Consider the following 18,791-nt stretch of genomic DNA (forward strand, 5'->3'; position numbering starts at 1 on the left):
TGCTACGTATATTAAGTCAATAGTAATAAATTAAAAATTATTATATTTTTCTTTGAATATAAATTAACAATTTATATATTTTTTTCATAATAAATAATATAAGCAGTCATTTATATTAATAAATTAAATAATTTGATTTAAATAATTTATTATAAATTATTATTAAAGATCGAATTATTTATTCGATTATTAGAGTTATCAATCAGTTAGAAATTAGTTTAGTATATTACAAATTAATTTAATATAAAAAAATAGATGTGATTCAATTAAAGAAAAAGGAAAGAAAATAAAGTTTTTTATTTCATGTTTGGAAAATAAATAAATATATATATATATATAAATTGGAAAGTGAGTAACAAACGGTGAAGTTAACGCGTGAGGATTTAAAATGCAAGGAGGCAGCTAGGATCTTTTAGTGTTCAGCTTTTCATCTGAATAATAATCATCACAACAATTGGGATGTGACTACACATGCCACTCTCCTTTTCTCTCTGCGTTAATCTTCTCCTCTACATTTGTTAAAATAGGCTTGGCAACTGGCGGATCAATCTCTCCATATCCATCCCATGCAAAGGAGTTTCTTTTTTATATACATTTTATTTTTATTTTTATTACTTTTTTAAATTATTGTCCATTGCTTTATTCACAGCATCTTTTGATATAATTTGTTATTTCTTTATCTTGAACTTGAAATCAGATTAATTATTAAACGGTGAAAATTATAACAGCGAATCGAAAGCTATTATTGGAATAAGATCACCGTTTATAACACGCAGAGTAGGTCACTGATTCATCTTTGATACTAGTTTAATTTACTAAAATGACTAAATTAAATTTATATAATTAATAATAAATTATAATATAATTTATAAAAATTTTATTTAAATAATAAAATAATTAAATTCATAAATTTAATCTGTTAATAAATACATCTGATTAAAATTAAAAGGTCTCGAATTCTATTTATTTGATTCTCGATTTTTCTTCAAGAATAAAACCTTTAAATATATATTTTTATTATAATAATATCATTTTTATTAATATTATTATTTATTATTTATTTTTATTTTTATATAATAGAGTAAATGTTTAAAAAAATTTAAAATATAAAAAATAATAAAATTTTATAATTTAAAATATATAATATTCTATTTTATTTAAAATATTATTAATAAAAAGTACAATTTTTTAAATATAAAAAATATACACATAACTTGTAATATTAAATATAAATATTTAGTAATGTATATTATTTATATATGATGTTTATATAATAGAAATTTATTTATAATAAATATTTATTCAATATAATATATATAATATTACATAAAATAAATATAAACTATATTCAATTTTAATATAAAATTTAAATTAAATGGTTATATATTTTATTAATAATTATATTATAATTTATTATTAATTTTTTTATATATAATTTAATTTTGTTTGAGATTTGACTTTATTATATAAAATTAAAATTAAAATGTTGAATATATCTAAATTTTAAAAATATTATACAAATTTATGTACTGCTTAATAAATGTTGAAGATTTAAGGAATTACAACATGTATTTATTTATTTATTTATATTAATAGGTTATGTTTAATTAATTTATATATCCAATTAATGGTTATGACCTGCTAATTGGTAATATTAAAAATTTATTGAAAAAAAAGTAAAATTAATCACTCATATTCTAAATTTTATTAATTGCAGTATGAATTTTTATAAATTAATAAAGTTGAATGATAATAATTTAATTAATTTTATAAAGATTTAGAGTTTAATTAATAGCTATATAAAAAATAAATTAAAAATATCATAAAATAGAATAAAACATTCTTTTCTACTCCTCTATTCTCAAGTAAATTATTATGTAATCCCTCAATTTTATCATTATTAACACTTTTATTTATTTATTTTTTTAAAATAGAATAAAACATTCTTTTCAATAAGGGTGAAAATGTTTTAAACAATAAAAATTAACAATATTTTAATGAGTTTATAAATATATAGATACCAATTTACTAATAATAACATTACTTTTAATTTTTTTCTTTTTTTTATCAAAACAAGTTCTTGTAATTTAGTCAACATTTTTAAAGTGTAAAATCAATTCGACTCGTTTTTTAACAGGTTTTTTTTTAAAAAAAATTAATTTGGTAGAGTTAAATAATTTGAAAGCAAAGGAGGAGCTGGGCTCACTGGTCATATTGAACTTTAACAATTCTGGCATCAGGATCAGCAATTTGAGCAAAGGCATCTCTAGAGAGATTAATTTCTCCTTGGCAGCCTCGGCTGCAATAATTCACAATTTTAACTACGACGCTGCTGCCTTGTTTGCAAGGGTGGGGTGCAAGGTTTGTCCCTGCTATGGAGCTCACTCTGTAACTTTTCCCACATGCTGCTCCATTACTCCACAGAGCATCACTTTTCCCACATGCTGCTCCATTGCGCCATTATCTTGATTCCCATTGCATTTTGAAGCTGCCACAAAACCAAAACATCACCTTTATTAGTTCCTGATACCGCGTCACATCAGTAATTAAAGGTGATGTGGCATACTAAATGCCCACACATCATTCATGAGACTGATATGGTATGACACCTCATCGATGTGTCTAATATCATTATATAATGTTAACATTATGTCATCTAATAAATCACATATATATATATATATATATATATATATATATGAAAATTGATCATTTAAACATAAATTTTTATATTTATTTGGATGCAATTACCTTTAAACTAAATCTATAAATACTTTAATAAAACATATTAACTATTATTTAATACCTTTAATATTTTATATTTATAATATTAACGGTATAAAAATACATGCATTTGTTATAACAAAATAAAATAGAAGTTCTTAATGCTAAAAGACACCAGAAGACATCAAATTAAAATATAATTTGGTCTTAAAATAATGTATTTATGTATGTAGATTAGATATATGGATTTACGAGTATAAGGAGGTTTGCCAGGACCAGCTTCATTTTTATACCAAACGGCAATCCCTTGTGCAGCGAGTGCAATAGAGGAAAGGCATAAAACCATGGCTGCCATTACAACAATTCTCATCACAATCCCCATTTCTCTTCAACTAATTTGTTTCTTATTTCAATCTTTTACTGCAAAATGACACCTACTCAGGGGTGGAGGGAAGGTACAGTAAGGGGCATATGCCGTACCGACGATCGAAAAATGCTTTGAAGGGGGATGAAAGTGTCACAGTGGCACAGCCGGTGCCCTACCAAAGGGAAGCTTCTGGCTCCGCCACTGCACCTACTGCCTCTCTATTTATATATAACTCAGTCCAAGGCCATCGAGTCCGTCTAGTCATTTTAGTCAAAAAGCAAACCCCTTTTCCCATGTTAGACTAATTACTTCTAAAATCTCTATTCATTAGATGAAATTTTTTTTAATACAATATTTTTTTATATTTAATATATTTAAAAATATTAGTAAATAGAAAAATATTTTATAGATTAGAAGGAAAGTAGAGTTATTTTTGAATTTTAAGAATTTTATATATGCTATATAAAGTTTATTAACATCCTTTATTTCTAACATTACACAAACAATTTAAGATAAGTTTTTTTTAAAAAAAATATATTTTCTGTAAAAAATATTTATCATGTGAAATGTTTTTCAAATAAAATAATTTTTAAATATAAATTATTATTATTTTTTTTATAAATACAGGAAATTAAAGTTCACTCTTTCTATAAAAAATAACTTATATAAAATAATTTTTTGTGAAAATAATTCTATGAAAAATATTTTTTATGAAAATTATATATTTAAAAGAGAAAAATTTTGATAAAGGATTTCGTACGAATTTTTAACCAATGTGGTTTGCTTAAGATAATATAAAAAAAAATGATAGGTTAAAAGTCGAAAAAAATTTTATTGAAATTTTTTAAAAATTAAAAAGTGAGTCTTAACTAATTAAATAAATCTATTTATAATAGGAAAAAAATTATAATACGTAAAATTATAAAAATATTTCAAAAATAATCAAAACATAAAATTGACTTTTTGAACGATAAAATTTCCACCTTGAATTTTATAACAAACCCATAATTCTTGTTATACTTTTGAAAATCGGAAATTTCAAATTTTTTTTTGAAAGTTATCATAAATTTTTATCGGAAGTTAATAGCAAAAGTTAGATTCGGCCTAAATCTGTCGTAAAATTTAAAATTAATTACTGCATATCAAACTTATTCTCCCAGCTGTATTTAATTTTAATTACAAATTAAATATATTCATAAGTTTATATATAATACTTTTATTCATTGATAATTCTTTAAAGCATTCAAAATATTAGAGAACATAAAAAACATATATAATTTTTATTTTTCGTAAAAGAAAAGAAACGAAATACTAAAATTTCTAACCTAACAGCGTAGACTGCAGAGTCTTTCAAGCAATTTCCTGGCACATTCATGGCAAGAAACAATTTCCAGACACGGCGTAGACTGAAGAGTCCTTCCCTTTGAAGTGTATCCATTAATGAGGACTCTGTCTCTGCAAGAATTTAGCATTATGGACCCTCTTATTAATGTTATAGACCAATTCTATTATTCAGTTATTGTTAGTTTTATTTATAATTTTTTTAAAAAAAATCTAAACCGTTAGAAACGTTTGCTTTTCAAATGTAATTTTATTTAAAATTGAAATTAATTTAAGACAATGTGTTATTTCTATCATAAGTTAAATCTATACAAATGCATTTTGTGGAAATGTCATATAAACTTTATTAATGACACAAAATATCATATCATGTGAATTCTACTTGTAATAAATAAAAATTTTTTATATTATAATCTATTTTTTAAACTAGATTAATTATTGAATGGTAAAAATTATAATAACGTATTAAAAACTTTTACTTTAATAGAATCACCGTGAATAAGTCACCGATTAACCTTGCTTTAGTAGTAGTTTAATTTACTATTCTCTCTTTAGCAAAGACATTTTGCTTCTATGATGATATTTTTTTAAGGATGCTTCTGTGTTGTTTTCTAAGTCTATGGAGTCTTGCAAGACACATTTGTTCCTTTATCTGTTTCTAGGGTTCAATGGGTTTTAGGCTTGGGCCCATTTTTTTCAGTGGTTTTCAAGTAATAGTTTTTTTTGTTATTGTAAAAAAAATTTAAATATTTATACAAATTCTTTCAATTTGACATAATTATTGATAAAATGAATAAATTGAATTTATATAAGCTTTCAAAAAAAATTAATTTATATAAATTAATAATAAATTATAATATAATTTATAAAATTATTTAAATAATAAAATAAATTTTAAATATATATTTTTATTATAATAATATTATTTTTTATTAAAATTATTATTTACTCTTTATTTTCACTTTCATATAATAATATTAAAAAAACTTAAAATATAAAAAATAATAAAACTTCACAATTTAAAACATATACTATTTTATTTTATTTATAATATTATTAATAAAATTAAAGTTTTTCAAATATAAAAAATATATATGAATATAAATATTAATAAAATATTTTAATGTATATTATTTATATGTGATATTTTATATAATAAAAAGTTATTTGTAATAAAAATTTATTTAATATAATATATATAATATTATATAAAATAAATATAAAATATATTTAATTTTTAATTAAATGGTTATATGTTTTATTAATAATTATATTGCAATTTATTATTAACTTTTAAAAAATTTAATTTTATTATATAAAATTAAAATAAAAATATTGAATACAATTGGAAATCAAGATTTAGGAGAGTAGAAAAATATGAGAACTACCAAATTTATTCTAATACACTTGTCAGATTAAACTTGTGAGAATATAATTTTATTTTTATTTATAATATTATTTAGTATTTATAATATAAAAAATTTTATTTAATAATTTTTAATTTTAAAAAATAAAATAAAATATTTATAATATTTTAAAAAATTTTATAATTAATTTTTTACTAATTTTTATTATTAAATATTTTAATATTTAATCTTTATAATTTAAAAAAAATTATTAATTAATTTTTTATATTAAAAATATTTTAAATTTTTTTATAATATTTAAAAATTAAAATTAATAGGACAGTAATTAATAAAATTTTTAAAATGTCAGAATTTTTAAAAATCAGGATCGATTAGTAAATTTTGACTTTTTTATTTTTAATATAACAAATTTCTAGTGGAGTTTAAATTCAAAAAATTAAGAACCCAAACAGTAACTAAGCCTTTTATTTTTCTAGTTCCTTCGTTATTGTAAGAAGCACCAAACGTAAGAGAGAGAAAGCGATAGAAAGGAAAGCGAGAAAAAGCGAAAGTGAGAACACGGACAGAGGGGGTTTCAGGGTTGGGGTTCCTCTGCCCATCGGCAGAGGAATATTGACCCTGGCCATGGCAGTGACTTGTTCGACCTCGACAAGTTTTCTATTATGATTTGTGTATAGTTTAGGGTTTTGATTTTGGTTGTCTTCAGTGAGGTGTTTAGCTGGGATTCAATTTTGTTGTGTTTCGGATGTGTATGGTTGAGTGTGGTTCCATTTCTATGCTTCAGATCTTCTATTCGACCGATTGTTATCGTGAATGATATGAATCGGTGGATTTCATCGGCGCTAGAGTGCGAAGCTGTCTCCTTACTACGGCTCTATGGCTACCTGAGACTGAAACGTCATGGCATCAGTTCTTTTCTTTAGCTTTTAGTGGGCGGCGATTCTGGTCCTGTCAAGCCCCCCTCATGGTTAGGTGGGTGTTTGTTTGGTTGCTTTGCTTTCTTTCCTACCTTTCCAATTTTTTGTCTTTCGGGATTGTATTTTCATTTTGCTTTGTTGGCTTCGTTGGCTTGCCTTTCATGGTGGCTAGCGTTCTTTTCTAGTTTGTTGCATGTCAGTGCTGAGGAGCGGAAAGAGACGGTGGAGGGACAAATCGGTGGATTGTTCTAGAACCATCGTGAACTGGGTTGGGTTATGATTGGGCTTTGGGCTAGAACGTGAGCTTTTTTATTTTTATTTTTAGGCCAGTTTTAGATCTATAATCAACTGTGTTTTTAAGCTTTTAATGCAATCCAACTTGCATGTTAAAAAGAAAAAAACTAAGCCTTTTATCACTCCACACTTTTAGTTGAGAGCTGCATGAAAAATAAATTAAAAAATAACAAAATAAATCATACTTTTAATAATAAAAATATATGTTTTTTAATTATATAGCAAGGTCAATATATAATAAAAGTCGAAAGAGAGAATAATTATATCAATATGAGTTTGACAATAGACAAACTTAATGATCATTCGGTTCTTATTTTATGGTACTTATGTAGCTTTCCTTCTAAACGTCTTCTTTCAACACTGAACCTTCAAACCCTGCATATTAGAGTTGGAACACAAATTAAACAAATTGTTTTAAACAAGAAAGAATTTATAAGCTAGATAAAATAATTTTCACACATTATTATTAAATTAAATTAAATTAAAATTTATTGAATATGGGGATAATAAATAATAAATCTTCAATATATAGATGTGGCAAATTTTGACTTGATTATTAAATTCATTTGATTCAAATAATTGATAAATAGTTTAATTAGCAAGAAATAATTTCAATAAGGAATTGAATCTAAATGACAATTATGCCTCAAACCGAAATGGACATCTTTTAGATTAATTTGATTATTTAAAATTTTAAAATTAATATTTTAACCGAAATTTATTTATTGTAACTCCACCAAAAATAAAAAAAGCAAGGGTAATGGCACCACTCACAAGAAAAAAAAAAAAAAAAAATTCCTTCCATACTTATTAATATATCACTTACAATTCACCTAAAAAAAATCTTTTGATGATTTACACAAATCTTTCAAAGTATTGCTAACATGCTAATTTTATAAAATTTTTACACGATCAGATCTACAAGTTAATTTATACATTTAATCAATTAAAAGTTAAAATTTCAAATTAATGTGGGATATCATTATATTTTAGATAATTTTTTTTAATTTTAAATTACGTAATAAAATTATATTAGATGAATATATATATTCGGGTGTATGAAAAAATTTTATGTTGAGAAACTAATTAAAACGTTTTTAAAAATTATTTTATTAATTAAACCATTTAGGTAATAACACATTTTTCTAAGTATATTTCATTTTTTTTCTTCTATCTATCAATTTTCAAGTAAATTATTATTTAATCCCTCAATTTTATCATTATTAACACTTTCATCCATTTATTTTTGAAAAAATAAAATAAAATATCCCTTTTAATAATAAGGGTGAAAATATTTTAAACAATAAAATTAAAAATATTTTATTAAATTTATAAATATATAAATACCAACTTGTTAATAATAACATTACATAAAAAGTTTTTGTAATTCAATTAAAATATTTTTACAGTGAAAAATTAATTTAATTCGTTTTTTAATATATTTTTACATTGAATTAAATAATTTGAGAAAATCAATGTGGTAGAGTTAAATAATTCGAAAGGAAAGGAGGAGTTGGGCTTACTGATCATATTGAACTTTAACAATGCCGGCTTCAGGATCAGCAATTTGAGCAAAGGCATCTCTAGAGAGATTAATTTCTCCTTGGCAGCCTCGACTGCAATAATCCACGACCTTAACTACGACGCTGGTACCTTGTTTGCAAGGATGGGGTGCGAGGTTTGCCCCTCCTATGCATCTCACTCTATACCTTCTTCCACATGCTGCTCCATTATTCCACAGTGCATCACTTACACCTGCAATCATTGCTCCATTATTTTGATTCCCATAGCACTTTGAAGCTGCCACAAAACCAAAACATCGTCTTTATCAGTTCGTGATAGAAAATAGTTAAAAATTGAAATGGATCACCTGTGTAAATCAATTTAATTTCATAAAAGATATAATCTTAAAGAATATAAATTTACAAAAAAATATGTTCTTACAAAAGAATATATATTTTAGGCTAAATATGAAGAGTCGCATTCTTTTAATATAATTCTTGAATTCTAAATATATATTTTAAAATTTAATAATTTATACTTTATCAATTACTTTCTCATAATTTATACGTAAATTTCATTGTTGTTTTTTACTTTATTTTTATCATTAAATAAATATTTGCAATTAAAAGAGGCACATATGTAATGTAATTTTATTTTTTAATATTTTAATTTATTATTTGATTTAGAGCTGATTTTAATTGAGAAAATAAAAATTTAATATTCATTTTATTTTAGAGAAAATATATTCCTAATTAAGAGGCAATAAAAAATATTTTTTATGAGTCTTATTTTTACCGAATCAATTTATTAAAAAGATTATTTGCTTTATATACTACAATCAAATATTTAATTTCACTTAAAAAAAAAACTATTGAATTACTCATTCCAATAAGTATAATATCAGAATTAGGGATCAAACCTCTGAAAAGTTACAGCTTCATAACTATGATAAAAATATTTTCTATGTTATTAATATATATATATAAATATGAAAAGAGATATTGGATATGGACTTACGAGTATAAGGAGGTTTGCCAGGACCAGATTTGTTTGGATACCAAACGGCAATCCCTTGCGCAGCGAGAGCAACAGAGGCAAGGCATGAAACCATGGCTACCATTACAACAACTCTCTTCACAATCCCCATTTCTCTCTTTTCAAGTATTTTTTTCTTAATTCAATCTCCTGCTGCAAATTCACTCCTAATACCTCCCCATTTATATATAACTCACTCCAAGGCAACAATTGAGTCCGTCTATCCATTTTAGTCATAAAGGAAAAATCCCTTTTCCCACGTTGCACTAATTATTTTTAAAGTTTTATTTATTTCAAAAAAATATTTTTAATATTTAAAACACTCAAGAATATTAATAAAGAATATTATTTTGATTGGATAAAAATTTTATACACCACTGTAAGAATTTATTCATGTTCTTTTATCTTCTAAATATAAATTATTTTTTACAAATAAAAAAGTCTAAACTGATTTATTTATAAAAAGTGATTATTTTCAGTAACGAAGATGATCAACTAGATTGTCTAATAGTAGTTTATATATATAAAAAAATAACTAAAAATTTCAGTTCTGATTCAATTATTAAAGATTTTAAATTTGTGAAAAAATAAAGAGTAATATTTTAAATAAAGAGTAATACTTTAAATAAAAATATGTGACTATTTATTTTATATTATTTTTTAATTGATTTTATATTATTAAATTATAAAAAATTTTAGAAAGATATTATGTATCTTTTTACTTATGAATATATATAATTATAAATTATAAAGTTTATTGAATAATTACTTTAGCTAATTCGCTCCGCAAATATTTTAGTCAAGTTTGGCTACTGATTTTCACGGAGGCTAAATGGGAAAATTTCCAGCCTAACGTGTAGACTGAAGAGTCTTTCAAGCAATTTCCAGGCTCATTCATGGCGAGAAGAAACTTTCAGGCGCAGCGTAGACTGAAGAGTCTTTTCATGTGAAGTGTATCCATCAACGAGGACTCTAGTGCTGCGAGAATTTGGCATTATGGACCCTCTTATCGTGGACCAATTCTATTATTGAGTTATTGCTGGTTTTATATATAATTTTTTTAAAAAAAGAACCTAAACCGTTATAAACGTGAAATTTTCAAAGTAAATCGTTTCATAATTTTTTTTTACAAATATTGAAAAATATAATTTCTTTTATTAAGTATATCTATTTTAAATATATTAAATTTTATTAAATACTAAAAAATATTTTAAAAAATTTTTTGAAAATAAAATAAAATAAAATAAGATTATAATATTCCATTTATATATTATTATCATCAAAAAATAAAAAATAATTTTGAAACAATAAAAAAAAGAAAGATGTAAAAAATTATGAGAGGGAAAGAGTATATTTTTATTTAAAGTTAAAATTAATTTGAGTTAATGTATTATCTAAAATTATCTAATACATACTTATACTAATTTAAATTATTACACTTAAGCATAAATTTGCTTAATCATCATAATATGTAATTTTCACAAGAAAGCTTCCTCGCGCAGAAAAGTTTTTCTTATCCATGTGGCACTTGCACTATTTAGAAAGAAGATGAAACTTTCCCTTTTTCTTTTTATGAGAAAAAACTACTTTTTCTTGGCAACCTATCAGAGAAGATAACTGAAGCATAATTAAAATCCACAAGATGATAAATAAATTTTTTCTACATGTGAAAAAATAAATTCAGGTATCAAAAGCATAAAATATCAAGTCTCAATATGTAAATTAAGAAAGAACCTGAAAATCTCCTTTCATACTTGCAAAAGAAAATAAAAATGAAGAACTAAAAGAAAAAAAAAAAAGAAACATTTCAAGAGGTTGGATGCTAATAAATTACACAATGAGAAATGGGTTGGAGTGGGTTTCTATATTTTCCTTCTTCAGAAAAAAAAAAGAAAGAAACATATATAAGAAGAAGAAGAATCCAATAAAACAAGAAAACAAAACAACACAAGCACTGGTGTTGCTTACCAGGAAAGAAAAAAACAAAGAGAAAAAGAGAAAAGGATATAATTATTTATGCAAGTGGAGAAAGAGAGTTAAAGTAAAAATGAAAAGTATGATGTTAAAAGAGCATAATCTCTAAGCCTACAGCAAAAAAGCATTCCCGCATCGGAGGGAGCACATTCTGTTTAATTGACAAAACAATTACACTTAGGGATAAAAATAGAAGGAAAGACCAGGAAGGGCAAGTGCCAATTACGGAGTTCAAACTCTAACTTAGAATTGGTAGCCATTAGAAGCCCTCAACATCTCTCCATGCGTTGACAGCTTGGTGGCCATCATTGTGGGCATTTGACAGCTCTATTATACGATGTTTTATTGCCCCCTGTTTTCTTTTCTCTTAACCCAAATAATTTCCTTTATTACTACTAATCTAACAACAATGACTTTCAAACCCTCCTCCTCCTCCACTCTTTACTTCCAAGATATGGATGAGCTCTAGAAAGTTTCAACTGGCTCGACTTCAACAGTGATGGCATGATTTCTATTTATGAGCTCAGCAATGTTCTTAAAGCCATTGGCTCTGCCTACACCACCAGAGAGCTTGAATGCGTCATGGACGAAGTCGATACTAATAAGGATGGTTTCATCAATCTCCAAGAGTTCGCTGAGCTTTACCTCTCCTTCTTCAGCGTGCCGCTGACTCTGAGTTGAAGGAAGTTTTTGATCTATATGACCAAAATAAGAATGCACTGATATTGTCAAATGAGTTGCACCATGTGTTCAATCGCTGGGATGCAGTGTTCTGTAGAGGATTGCATGAGGATGATCAAAAGTGTTGATTCAAATGGGAGGTGTAAATTTCAAAGCGTAAAAAGTAAGTAAAAGAAAGTTTTGAAACACTTAGCAGTCGATTGGCAAATCACCACACGTCTATCTCATGCATATTTGACAAAATAAATTTATGTCTAAGAGTTATGATTTTTTCAAGTATAGGTGCTTAATAAGTCACGAAAAAAGTATGAATGTGATAAAAGGACTATTTAGACTCTATCAAAATTTTTAACGAATATCGTTTGGCTAAGACGATATAAGAGAAAGATAATATCGTTTGGCTAAGACGATATAAGAGAAAAATAGGATAGAAGCCGAAAAATCTTATTGAAATTTTTTAAAGATTGAAAAGTGAGTCTCTAATAGTCAAGGGATGCTATTTATAATAGAAAAAAAAAATCTAGTATGCAAAATTATAAAAATATCCAAAAAAATAATTAAAATGCAAAATTGATCCCTTAAATGATGGAATTTCTATATCAAACTTTGTGACAGGTCTAGACCCTTGTCACACTTTTGAAAGTCGTGCGTCTCAAAATTCTCTTTCCGAAAAGCTATCGTGAGTCTCCATCGAACGTCGGCAGCAAAAGTTAGGCCCGGTCCAAATCTGTCGTAAAATCCAAGACTAATTGCTCCGTGTCATTCCCTTCCACTTGTAAAGAACTCAATCTCGAGTTGTCATCAGCAGGATAGTACTGAAATAGATTAGTTACGTTAAACGTTTTGAAAATTTTCATCTCATTTGGGAGGTCAAGAATATAGGCATTGTCATTAATTTTCTGAATGATCCGCAATGGACCAATCTTCTTGGCGTCAAGCTTTTTATGTCCTCCTCCACGCTACTTGCATAAATACACCATAACTTGGTCACCGACATTGAAGGACTTGAAACGCCTATGTTTATCAATTGTAGCTTTATATTTGTCATTGGTTTCTGTAAGGCATTGTTGTACCTGTTTGAAAACATTCACATGCTACTTTGCCAAGTTGCTTGCTGCAATACTGTTGAGAGAACCTGTGGGAAGGGCAATAAGTTCAACTGTATGCGCTGGGACTTTTCTGTACCAACTGCAAACAGTAACATCTTTATGGAGCTATGGACAGCACTGTTGTAAGTAAATTCTACTTGGGTAAGAGGAAGATCCCAAGCAGTTTTCTTATTACTGCAGATGCAGCACAGAAGATTGCCAAGCGTGCGATTCACTACTTCAGTTTGTCCATCAGTTTAGGGATAGGCAGCACTACTGTATCGAAGTTCAGTTCTAAAATATTTCCATAAAGTCACCCAGAAATGAGCTAGAAACTTCACATCTCTGTCAGAAGTTGTAATACCCGGCTAGAGTCCGGTATCGAAATTCTACTTTCCGGTGGAATCTCGGATGTCAGAATCCTCTAGAAGGGTAAGTTTTATGTTGTCGTAAAGTAATTGAGTATGTTTTAATGTTTTACCCATTCTACGTCCAGGTTGTACCCATTCTACGTCCCTGGCACGATGTAAGAGGAAGTCCAGGTTGTACCCATTCTACGTCCCTGGCACAGTTGGACTGTATAATATGTTATGTTAAGAGAAAAACCGGTTGTACCCATTCTACGTCCCGGCACAGTTGGACTATGTAGAGGACTATAGGTGACAATACCATCCGAGATGTGATTAGTTGTGATGTGTTGCATTCCATGAAAGCATGAAATTTTAATATATTGTTTCCATTATTCTGCTCACTGGGCTTTGTAGCTCACCCCTCTCCCCTAACCCCAGATGTGCAGGTACAGGGTAGACCAGGAGGTTAGCCAGAGATATGAAGAGTGTATGTAATAGTTAGTTGTGGACATGACAGTTGTATTATGATGTAAAGTAAGAGTTTTCAGTATATTATAGTTATGTTATGTGTAATGATATTGAGGATTAGATATTGTGCTTGACATTATGTATTGAGGTATCCCTTTTATTACATGATCAAAATGTTTTATAATGTTATGGAAGCCAACTCATCTCATGTTGTTTTGCCTTTTTAGGCATTGTTGAGATCCCACAGAGGGATCATGATTATGATTATGACTATGCACAGTATATGTTCAGGTTGAGTTGGATTTTTGAAGGAAAGGTTTTAAATTTTTATGTATTTTCTTGATCATGTATGGGATTAAACAGGTTTACAGGTTATATGTCAGGCTTTCTACGGGTCCCGGCGGCCTTAAGTCGACCCGGATCCTAGCGCCGGTAGCGGTCCGATTTTCGGGGCGTTACAAACTCTCCCTCAAAGTCTCCAACTTCAAAACTTTTGGTTGATTTGCTCAAAAGCTTCAAAACAACATAAAACCCATCAAAACTTTGCAAGATTTGAAGAAAACATGAAAATCACACAAGGAAGATCATGGTCTCACCTCTGTCTGTGAATGGAAAGAAAATCTTATCCATTCACCGACCTAGGGCCTTTTATAGGTGGCTAGCTAGACCACCTTCGGCGGCCTAACGTGATCACGAATGCCATGCATGTTCGGCAGCCGAACTTCACCTTCGGCGGCCGAACCTTGCATTTCTTCCTTGGCTCTTTTCTTTCACAAACTCATTTCCTTTCTTTCACAAACTCATTTCCATACCATATCATGCCATAACATCATCATATCATATGAGGACTAAAGGATCATCCAATAACCAATCCACATCATCATCATAAATGCAATGCAACATATTCGTGAATACTAATGCAAGCAACCTACTATAACTCATGGCATTCATGATGCATGGATCATGCTCAAAATTCATATTTCATTTATTTTAAAACTTTAAGGTTTATTCCACTCACCTCTGGCTAGCTCTGACAAACTCTGTAGCAGCTGGCTCACTGCTGGGGTCCTCGGTTCCTCGGGTCCGAACCTACACAGGTGGACTCCAATGAGGGACCAAACATACATAAACATAACTCTAATATACTCCCCAAAAACCCCCTAAAACATCCTGAAAATATCACATAGAGATATGCATGAAGTGGCTGAACAGGGCACTTTCGGCGGCACCTTCGGCGGCCGAAAGTCCTGGACAGAGACGAAACTCAGGTAGGTTCGGCGGCACCTTCGGCGGCCGAAAGTCCCAGACAGAGACGAAAGTCTCTTTTCGGGGGCAACTTCGGCAGCCGAAAGGCCTGCCTCCCCAGCCATGTTCGGCGGCCGAAAGTACCTTCGGCTGCCGAACCTGGTTTCTGCCAAAGGGCAGAAACTTGGCTCCCTTTGCACATTCCGCCTCCAAACCTTCCAAACATGCATATTTCTCAACCAAAGCATGCATACAAGTTCCTAGGGGCCTCAAACATGCATATACCCCATCTACAACACTTCAATCATACACAATCAAGCTACATTGCTCAAAAATCACATAAAACCTAACATTTACTTAAAAACTCATACAACCCTATACATGCCATTCTACCCCATAAAATCACTTAAAACTTACTTAAAACATACATTGAGCTTAAGATCGGCTCTTACCTCTTGAAGATCGAGGGTTGAGGAGATCTAAACTTGGAGATGGGAGAAGTTCCAACTTTTGGTCTCCAAGCTCCAAGACTCGTTCTAAGCTCAAAGATCTTCAAAACCAAAGTTATAAACTTGTAAAGATCATGGAAAAAGGAAGGAAAAACTCAAGATTGGGGGAAGGATGGCGGAATGCTCACCTTGGCCGAAATGGGGAGAAAAAGCTCGCCCATTTTCGGCTAAGGGACCCTTTTATAGGTGGCTGGCCAGGCCACGTTCGGGGGCCGAACTTGCCTCCGCATGCATGCCATGTTCGGCGGCCGAACTTGACTTTCGGCGGTCGAACCTGAACGTCCCTCACTCATGCTTTCGGGGGCCTAACGTGCCTCCAAAACGCATGCATGTTCGGCGGCCGAACTTGACATTCGGCGGCCGAACCTGGGTTTTCCTCCAAAGACTTTTCATGCAAAAACTCATTAAATTTTCATACTTAAAACCATGAAATACCTTAAAACATTTTAAGAAAACATGTTTCTACCCTACTAGAGGCTTTCGACATCCGAGATTCCACCGGACGGTAGGAATTCCGATACCGGAGTCTAGCCGGGTATTACATTCTCCCCCCCTTAAGAACATTCGTCCCCGAATGTTCCTCACTAGCACACATAGCATGGCAAAGAACATAACACACATACAAGGCACATAAACACATAGGGATCTAACCTTAAAAGAGATGAGGGTACTGCTGGAGCATAGACTCCCGTGTCTCCCAAGTGCATTCCTCTAAATTGTGGTGGTTCCACAGGACTTTCACCATCGGGATTTCCTTGTTCCTTAATTTTCTGATCTGGGTGTCTATGATACGTACTGGCTGTTCAACATAGGTGAGATCCTCTTGGACCTCCACATCAGGCTCACTAAGAACCTTGCTTGGATCTGACACAAACTTCCTCAACATTGAAACATGGAAAACCGGATGGATTCTTTCCATTGAAGCAGGTAAATCCAGCTTGTACGACACATTCCCAATCTTTTGCAAGATTTCAAAGGGTCCGATGTATCGTGGGGCTAGTTTACCTTTCTTCCCGAAGCGAACCACTCCCTTCATTGGAGACACCTTAAGCAATACCAGATCCCCCTCCTGAAACTCTAACTGTCTCCTGCGGACGTCTGCATAGCTCTTCTGTCTGCTTGCAGCAGTCTTGATCTTTTCTCTGATTATGGGTACTACCCTGCTGGTGATCTCTACTAATTCAGGCCCTGCCAAGGCCTTTTCTCCAACTTCCTCCCAGCAAACAGGTGACCTGCACTTCCTCCCATATAAAGCTTCATATGGAGCCATCCCGATGCTAGCATGATGGCTGTTATTGTAGGCAAACTCCACCAAAGGTAGATGCTGCCTCCAAGAACCGCCAAAGTCCAGCACACACATTCTGAGCATATCCTCTATGGTCTGGATGGTCCTTTCTGACTGTCCATCAGTCTGGGGGTGGAAGGCAGTACTGAAATCCAACCTAGTACCCATGGCATTCTGCAGACTCTGCCAAAATCTGGAGGTGAACTGGGGCCCTCTATCTGACACTATTGAAACAGGAACCCCATGCAGTCTAACTATCTCATCAACGTACACCTGCGCCAACTTGTCCACAGAATAGCCACTCCTGACAGGGATGAAGTGAGCAGATTTGGTGAGTCTGTCCACAATCACCCATATGGAGTCCACTCTGTTGGACGCCGCCGGTAACCCCACTACAAAGTCCATAGCTATATTTTCCCATTTTCATTCTGGAATAGGTAGCGGGTTAAGCATTCCAGCCGGCTTCTGATGTTCCAGCTTCACCCTCTGACATACTTCGCAGGCGGACACAAACTGTGCCACTTCTTTCTTCATCGCTGGCCACCAATAAACTTTCTTCAAATCTTGATACATCTTGGTGGCTCCTGGGTGAATGCTGTATCTTGCATTATGAGCCTCTCTCATAATGTCTCCTTTTAGCCCAATGTCATCTGGTACACATAGTCTGCTCCCATAGCGGAGGATCCCCTTGCTGTCAAATCTGAACTCACTGTCATTGCCTGACTGAACAGTCCTGGCAATCTTCACTAACTCCGGGTCCTCATGCTGTTTCTGAGCCACCTGCTCCAGAAACACGGGTGCCACTCTCATCTGGGCCACCAAGGCACCTGTACCAGACAACTCCATCTGTAGACCTTCCTCAATAAGCTTGTATAACTCCTTCACCACTGGCCTCCTCTCTGCCGTGATGTGGGATAGACTGCCTAGTGACTTCCGGCTTAGGGCGTCTGCCACGACATTCGCCTTACCCGGATGATACTGAATCTTGCAATCATAGTCACTCAGCAACTCTACCCATCTCCTCTGTCTCAAGTTCAAATCTCTTTGACTCAGGATGTACTGCAGGCTTTTATGATCTGTGAAGATCTCGCATTTTACCCCATAGAGGTAGTGCCTCCACATCTTGAGTGCAAAGATTACTGCTGCCATCTCCAGGTCATGTGTGGGGTAATTCAACTCATGCTTCTTCAGCTGCCTAGAAGCATAAGCGATCACCCTCTCATTCTGCATCAGTACACAACCCAGTCCCACACGGGATGCATCACAAAAGACCGTAAAGTCCTCATCACTAGATGGCAGAGCTAACACTGGCGCTGGAGTCAACCTCTTCTTAAGCTCTTCAAAACTCTCTTCGCACTGGTCGGTCCACAGAAACTTCTGATTCTTCCTGGTCAGTCTGGTCAGAGGAGCTGCTATTTTCGAGAAGTCCTGTACGAACCTCCTGTAGTAACCTGCCAAACCCAGGAAACTTCTAATCTCTGTCACTGAAGTGGGTCTAGGCCAGTTAGCTACGGTTTCTGTCTTCTTGGGGTCTACCTCAATTCCATTCTCTGACACTACATGCCCCAAGAACGAAATGCTCCTCAGCCAGAACTCACATTTAGAGAACTTGGCATACAAGCCATGTTCCCTCAAGGTCTGTA

General features: G+C 31.1%; 2 protein-coding genes and 1 long non-coding RNA gene across 3 annotated transcripts; 1 reads left to right on the forward strand and 2 right to left on the reverse strand.

The window, feature by feature from the left end:
* Positions 1-2,128: 2,128 nt before the first annotated feature.
* On the reverse strand, positions 2,129-3,126 carry LOC110600531 (EG45-like domain containing protein). The gene is given in 3 exon segments (XM_043950167.1): positions 2,129-2,445; positions 2,448-2,488; positions 2,977-3,126. Coding segments are annotated over 3 exon segments (414 nt in total). The 5' UTR covers positions 3,107-3,126; the 3' UTR covers positions 2,129-2,202.
* A 3,094-nt stretch (positions 3,127-6,220) lies between these two features.
* Positions 6,221-7,084, forward strand: LOC110631108. Its single transcript, XR_002490460.2, has 2 exons — positions 6,221-6,771; positions 6,889-7,084. It is a non-coding gene; the product is annotated as an uncharacterized LOC110631108 (long non-coding RNA).
* Positions 7,085-7,177: 93 nt separating this feature from the next.
* Positions 7,178-9,717, reverse strand: LOC110631107 (EG45-like domain containing protein). The gene is made up of 3 exons (XM_021778824.2): positions 9,531-9,717; positions 8,534-8,810; positions 7,178-7,385 (listed from the first exon to the last, which is right to left on the reverse strand). Exons 1-3 carry the CDS (start codon positions 9,658-9,660, stop codon positions 7,379-7,381), a joined length of 414 nt encoding a protein of 137 aa, XP_021634516.1. The 5' UTR covers positions 9,661-9,717; the 3' UTR covers positions 7,178-7,378.
* Between the last annotated feature and the right edge of the window lie 9,074 nt (positions 9,718-18,791).

This window comes from Manihot esculenta, chromosome 14 (genome assembly GCF_001659605.2).
Source record: "Manihot esculenta cultivar AM560-2 chromosome 14, M.esculenta_v8, whole genome shotgun sequence".
Lineage (NCBI taxonomy): Eukaryota > Viridiplantae > Streptophyta > Magnoliopsida > Malpighiales > Euphorbiaceae > Manihot > Manihot esculenta.

Coding starts and splice junctions, on each gene's coding strand:
- LOC110631107 (XM_021778824.2), bottom strand. CDS start 9,660: ATGGGGATTGTGAAGAGAGTTGTTGTAATGGTAGCCATGGTTTCATGC. Junction 8,811..9,530: donor TGGCAAACCTCCTTATACTC/GTAAGTCCATAT, acceptor GTTTTGTGGCAG/CTTCAAAGTGCTATGGGAAT.